Genomic DNA, 6,726 nt, shown 5'->3' with positions numbered 1-6,726 from the left:
AGGGCGGGTGCAGCAGGAAGGGGCTGCAGGATCCCTGTCCATGAGTTCCTGCCTCACACACGGGATGAGGAGAGCTGGCCACTTCTGTGGGAAGGCAGCTTTCCCTTTCAGCAGGCCTGAGCCGTGGCAGCTGGAATTTCTCATGGATAGGGATGTGTGCTTACAGCTCCCCAAAATTAAAAGGAAGCCGCTTGTTCCCAGGAACAATGTGAGGGAAAAGATGCTGTTTGCTTACGTTCAGAAAGCAATTATCCCKTCATTACTGGGAATGCTGAGGGTTTGAAGAGGGAACGCTGCTCTCTAAGAGCRGGAATGCCCTGTGAGTGTCCTTCCCTGCTGCTCGGGAACAATCCCGAGCTGGGAGCCAGGAATGCTGTCCAGCTGCCAGCCTGGCGGGCTCCAGCTGGGGGCAGGGAGAGGAGAAGCAGATGGAGACTGGGAGGAAAAGAGTGGGATTTGATAAACTGAGGCACCTACAGAGATTGGCTCGGTTTGGGGCTCACAGCAAAGCCTGTTCCTGGGTATATCCCAGTTATCCCAGTGCCAGAGGGCTGGGTGATGATCCATAAATCCCTGACCGTGTTGAAGGACCCCAGTTAGGGGTTACTGTCTTGTGATATGATGCAATTTCCTACTTTATTGTTCTTTTGGCTTAAAAAAAAACCTTAGAAACTGTAATGGCAAAGATTTTGCTAAAGTTATCCCAATTGCAAAATCAGGGATGGTGAAGTCAAAGAACACCAGAATGAAAATCAATCGTGTGACCCCCTATGCTGGTGTCCATGTGCCTGGAGAAGARAAGGCTCCAGGGAGCCCATTCCAGTGCCTGAAGGGGCTCCARGAGAGCTGGAGARGGACTGGGGAMAAGGGCCTGGAGGGACAGGACAMRGGGAATGGCTTTAAGCTGAAAGAGGGTAGATGGGATATTGGGAAGGAATTKWTCCCTGTGAGGGTGGGGAGGCCCTGGCACAGGKTRCCCAGAGAAGCTGTGGCTGCCCCTGGATCCCTGGAAGTGTCCAAGGCCAGGCTGGACAGGGCWTGGAGCACCCTGGATAGTGGAAGGTGTCCCTGCCCATGGCAGGGCGTGAAATRGGATGATTTTTMRGGTCCCTTCCAACCCAACCCTTCCCATGATGGTTTTGGGATGTCCCGTGGACACAACAGGGAATAGGGATCCCACAAGCTCAGCTGCAGGGTCAGGAGGAGGCAGGTCCATGTCCAGCCCTGGGATGAGCAGGACCTGCACTGGTTTTTGAGGGTAAGAACACGGAGAGTTGGAGGCACAGGTGACCCCACAGRTGTSCTCAGAGCTAGARAGGAATCCCTTCTCCCCATCCCTASMRTRCAATCCTGGGATTCCCACCCCCYGAATTCCCAGCTCCCTGTCATGCTGTGACTGTATTTGTGTTGCTCCTGCGCTTTTCCTCCTGACGGGTACTGAGTGACCGCCGTTTTCTCATACTGAGATCTTTCAGGTGGAGTCCTCAATGACTGGTCTCGCATCACTCTGAACCCCAAGGTGTTTAAGCTGCATGCCCGCAGTGGGGAGCTGGAGGTACTGGTGGACGGCACATACTTCATCTATAGTCAGGTAGAAGTGAGTACGGTCCTAGGCTAACTCCTCCTATTCTTGTGTTCCGGTGGAAGCCTTGCATGAACCACGAGAGGGCTCCAGACAACAACCAAATGCCGGCAGCTCGGGCGGAGCTGTGACCGCTTCGGCTCAGGATGGGTGTGGGGAGGAGAGGCACACCCCTGTCACCGCCGGGGATTAGTCACTGAAAGCACACCCCAATCSCGGGGTTATCCCTCCAGTTATCCAGGCAGGCATTCCCTGATCTTTCCGAACCGCCCTGCAGGCAGGACACTGAGCTCAGCACTTTCGAGGAGCCAAAGAGAGGTCATTTGTGGTTATTTTGGAGCTGTGTCACTCTGGACTCCCAGCCTGGGTGGTTTGGCTGAATTCCAGCCCAGGTGACTCTGTTTTCCTCCACCTGCTCCGTGTGGCTCCATTCCAACATCAGCTTTGGATCAGGTGCTCTTCCATGGAATTGGTGACGTGTGTCCCATTTGGATGGAGACAGAAAATACAGCTCCACAAGGGCCAAAGTAGAATTGTTTCCCAAGCACTGGATGCTGATTGCTGGCCGCAGTGCTAGGCCACTGAAGCCTTGTCATTTGTGGTCCATCAAAAAAAAAAAAAAAAAAAACGATTCAGTGTTGTGCAGCTCCTGCCTCCAAAAGATTTCCTCTCCCAGGAAGAAGCAGCTCCCTGAGACTGATTCTCCTTGGACAAGTCTTCCTCCTGCAATTCTTTGTAATCAGGGTGTTAGAGAGGGTTAAATGAGGCCAATTGGAGTCACRGGCCCTTGGAAATCAGGGAGTGCAATCTGTAGAAACACCGTGGGGTGATTTCCTTCCGAGCTGTGGAGGTTGGGAGAGCCTTTTCCCTGTGCTAGCTTGTGCCCGTGCAAACACCGAGTCTGGTTACGCAGAGGCAGCTCCCAGGCCACCTTAGGGCAGTTGTGAAATCACCACTAAAGGAGGCACCAGGAAGCAGAACTGGCCAGGTAAGTGYGAGAGGCCTTCAGGGGGATGTGTCTGTCTGTGTGTGGGGTCAGAGGCTGCTGCAGCACACAGGGGTCCTGCATGGCTCTGTGCAGGATTGCCTGGAATCAGCAGGACGGTAGCTCAGCCTTAGGCACACACATTCAGGGGGTTTTGCATGCTTGGGTCAGCCTGAAGCGGAATAAAAGAGGTTCCTGGTTGGCCCGGGGCTCTTCCTGCCTCGCACAAGTCACCTGTGAGTGCAGTGTCAGGGCCAGGAGAGGCTGCACTCACTCCCCACACCCCGACCCCCTCCCTGACACCTCCCTTCTCCCTCCTTCCCGTCAGGTCTACTACATCAACTTCACCGATTTCGCCAGCTACGAGGTGGTGGTGGACGAGAAGCCCTTTCTGCAATGCACTCGGAGCATCGAGACGGGCAAGACCAACTTCAACACGTGCTACACGGCCGGGGTGTGCCTGCTCAAGGCACGGCAGAAAATCGCTGTCAAGATGGTCCACGCTGATATCTCCATCAACATGAGCAAGCACACGACTTTCTTTGGGGCCATCCGCCTGGGAGACGCGCCGGCATCCTAGAGAGGAACTTGGCGTGGCCAAGGATACCCACGGAACTGCACAGTGCTGCTGTTCATAAAGCGTATCAGTATTTCAGGGGTTCTGTAATCCGGCCATAAAGGAAACTGATCCAGAGCTATTTATTCCTATATGTGAATGCAGGAAGCACAATTGTCCTCTGGTGACTCGCGGGGAGGACTCGGATCAAACCGAAAAGCTGGTGGGGAGAGCGTTGCGAGGAGGAAAGGCTGCGGGGTGTGCCCTGTCTCAGTATTTCAAGTATTACTGCACTGATACTCTGCTCTGTGACCTTCACACGAGGCTTGCTGGGAGAGCTGGGGGCTCTGCTCCGACGCTGCGCCGGCAAGAGCATCCCACGAGGGAGAGGGAGGACACGGACTCCTGTCCCAAAATCCCAGCCAGGCTCCTGCTTGTGCACGCTAACGACAGCCAGGAAAAGGGGTCTGGCTTTCCTGCCTTGGCAGGGGCAGCTGGAAGGGCTGGGGGGCGAGGGCAGGTGGGTGAGACAGGGTCAGTGGTGTTTACATTCATCCTCAGGAGGAGGAGGAGGAGGAGGGAAAGTGCCTCGACCTAGAGCTTGGAAGCAAAAGCAGGAAGTGCGAGAGGAAGAGGAATAACTAGAGCAGGCTTAGCAGATAGGAAACTGCCTCCACATTCCAGAAACCGCCAAATCCCAAAGRAAACGCCGATTCCCGGGTCCAGGCCTCTGCTCCTTTCAGCTCCTGCCCTTACCCCGRAGGTAACCTTGCCCCAGCTGGGGCTGCCTTCAAGTACTGCTGCTGTTACAGCAAGTTGAGCTGGGTTGGGGTATTTTGGTTTTGGATTTTTTTTTTTTTTTTTGTTTTTTTTTTTTTTTTTTTTTTTTTTTTTTTTTTTTTTTTTTTTTTTTTTTTTTTTTTTTTTGGGTTTTGTTTTGTTCTTTTTAATTAATATTTTGCAAACCAAAACACATTTCTACAGGCTTCACCGAGCCACGTAGAGCAGCCACAAGTACTTGTGACAACACTCGGAGGAAGTTTGTTATGTTTAAGAATAAAATATTCAAACAGGATTTTTTTTTTCTGTTTTAATAGCAACTGCCCTGCTTTTAGATGTGGTTTTTAGCCTTCCTGTCTCCACCCCTTTCCTTTCAGTACCCTCCTACCTAAAATAAGTGGTGATGGAGATTTTAGCAAAGGGAAAAAAATGGGATTTTAAAATCTAGTCCAGCATGAAGTCACCACTTTTTCTTTTYTCTGAGCCCTGCTGAGTCTAGTCATAACTCGATTTCTCGACTAACAGAGGAGCTGGGACACTATTGTTTCTTTTGGCTTCTTGAGCAACTCTGTCCCGTTACCTCCCCTCAGCTGGGGCGACCTAAAGCCATAAGATGCTCTGGAGCTGAGGCAGAGGCACAAATTGCTCTGTTGTGTCAGCCCTTGGCTTGCACTTGCTCGCCTTGCTTGGGGTTTTGTTTCCCTGTGTTTCTTTCCAGAGCCTGTTTGTGTTTTCAAGAGGGGAGTGAAGTGMAGCCTGTGTAGAAATGGGACAAGTCCCAAAGTGACATCTTCAGCCTGCAGCAGGGAAGGTTTTGGGGACCTCAGTGCCTAAAGGGGCTGCAGGAGAGCTGGAGAGGAACTGGGGACAAGGGGTGGAGAGACAGGATAAGGGGGAATGGCATTAAGATGAAAGAGGGTTGATTTAGATGGGATTTTGGGAAGGAATTGTTTCCTGTGAGGGTGGGGAGGCCCTGGCACAGGGTGCCCAGAGAAGCTGTGGCTGGCCCTGGATCCCTGGGAGTGTCCAAGGGATGCTTGGAGCACCCTGGGACAGTGGAAGGTGTCCCTCCTGTGACACTGTTTGATCCATAAGATCCCTCCCAGTCCAGTCCTGTGTTTCCATGATCTCGGTGACAGCTCTGTGCAGAGGTGGCTCCTGGTCACCTGCAGGGACACGGGAGGGACATGTCCCAGCGCTGCACTGTGGCCACAGAGGATCCGCCCTGCCTGGAGCGCTCCTGGCTCCATCCCCAGCGAGTGATGTCCCCTGCCAAGTGTTGCAGTTTTTGGGAGATAAAAACTCCTCGGGGCAGCGGCGTTGGCCGCGGCGTCGCTATTCACAGGAGCCGTGCGCTTCGGGAAACAACTGCGTGACAAATGGGCTGCTCCAGCTTTTTAGTGGCTTCTCCTCCCTTCAGCCTCGACATGTGGGACGGGCAGGAGCCTCGGGGGCTCTTCACTGGGCTCTGTGGTTTTCTTTCCTTTCAAACGGATTAAGAGGGACATGTTCCTGTGGCAAGAATGAAGCGGGACAACTGTGTGCAGTGAGAACATGAAGCAAATCGTTAACAGGATTGCTTTAGAGCGGGCCCGAGCAGCAAGGCTGGGGGCAGCCATAAATAACGGGGAGTTGGGAGAGCCGGGGATGGAGTTTGCATTCCTTGTCCCCTCCTGGCAGGATCTGGGATGTGCTCCATGGCTGCGGGCAGGGGAGGCAGAGGGAGAATCCCTTTGCTCTGTGAAAGGCTGGGGTGTTGCTGTCCCTCTGATGTGTGCTCGGGATGAAGGAGGAGGGCAGAGGGAGCGATTCCTGCGTGGARTGTATTAAAAGGCTCTTTCTGGTGCTCACAAAGTGTGAATTGGAGGTGTGGAACTAGAGCTGGAGGGCAGAGCAAAGCCGGCTGCTGGTGACCTTGGCAGATACAGCCCTGCCTGCTCTGGGTGTTCCCGGTGGGATTTCCTTCCCCACCACACCGGGAGCTCCTGTGCAAGGTCTGTACAGAGCCAGGATGGTGGGGACACCTCCATCCCTCAGGGCTGGGAGAGGCACCGTGCCCTCATCGGGGTCAGAGCTGCTCACGAGTCACCTCCCCAATGCCCTGGGAATCCTGCACAGAAGAAAGGACAGATCGGATGGAGCTGGATAACCAGGCATCCTTCTGCTGCTGCCAGGCTGGAGCGCTGTGCCCCGTGGTGTGGGTGTGACACGGGCGGGTGGCTCTGTCCCCGCTGCCTCCACACCTCAGTGCYGCTCGTTCCTCACATCCTTTGGAGATTTCTCCCACAAAAACCTTAAGTGGAGCAGGGAATCTCTCCAGCAGATCCTGCTGGAGTCCTGGGAGCCAAGAAGAACAGGATAACTGGTTTCAGAGGCAGATCTGTCCCTGTTCATGCCCTGCGGTTCACTCTGCCGTTATCGTGGTCCAARAAAAGCCTCTGGGTGTTTGCCGGCTCTGATCCACAGCCGGTGCTCCTGCAAAGGGAATTCACAGCYTTGGGATGCAAATGCCCAGGGATTCTCTGCAGAAGTCCCTGATCCAAATCAGGGACTTTTCAGCGGGTGGCAGGGGCTGTGTCACCGTGCAGACCCGTGCCCAGCAGTTGGGGTGCAGGGGAACAGCCCGGGATTCCCTGGGTGTGGCGTGGCCGGAGCGCTCCCGGGGCCGGTTCTGCTTTCGGGAGGGCTGGAGGGTCATCCAGAGGTCGGTGTTTCCCCRGCAGGAGCTCACATCTGCACAGATGTGCTGTGTGCTCACAGCTGCCTCCAGCACTGCGGGGCAGCAGCACAGAACGCTGTCCCTGGCCTGTCACCGCTGTCCTG

General features: G+C 54.3%; 1 protein-coding gene across 1 annotated transcript in view; it reads left to right on the top strand.

Annotated features, from left to right (window-relative positions):
• Positions 1 to 4,518, top strand: part of EDA (ectodysplasin A) — a gene marked incomplete at its 5' end in the record, with an annotated part of 59,827 nt that extends 55,309 nt beyond the window's left edge. Inside the window, 2 exons of the mRNA XM_057382262.1 lie at positions 1,467 to 1,597; positions 2,896 to 4,518. Of these exons, the coding sequence (XP_057238245.1) occupies positions 1,467 to 1,597; positions 2,896 to 3,147 (383 nt within the window). The remainder of the gene's footprint in view (positions 1 to 1,466; positions 1,598 to 2,895) is intronic.
• Positions 4,519 to 6,726: the final 2,208 nt, after the last annotated feature.

Source organism: Malurus melanocephalus, unplaced genomic scaffold (assembly GCF_030028575.1).
Source record: "Malurus melanocephalus ecotype Western Australia unplaced genomic scaffold, MMel_1.1 scaffold_560, whole genome shotgun sequence".
NCBI classification, from domain to species: Eukaryota; Metazoa; Chordata; class Aves; order Passeriformes; family Maluridae; genus Malurus; species Malurus melanocephalus.
The sequence above is the reverse complement of the archived record's forward strand: the minus strand, read 5'-3'. Positions and strand labels throughout refer to the sequence as shown.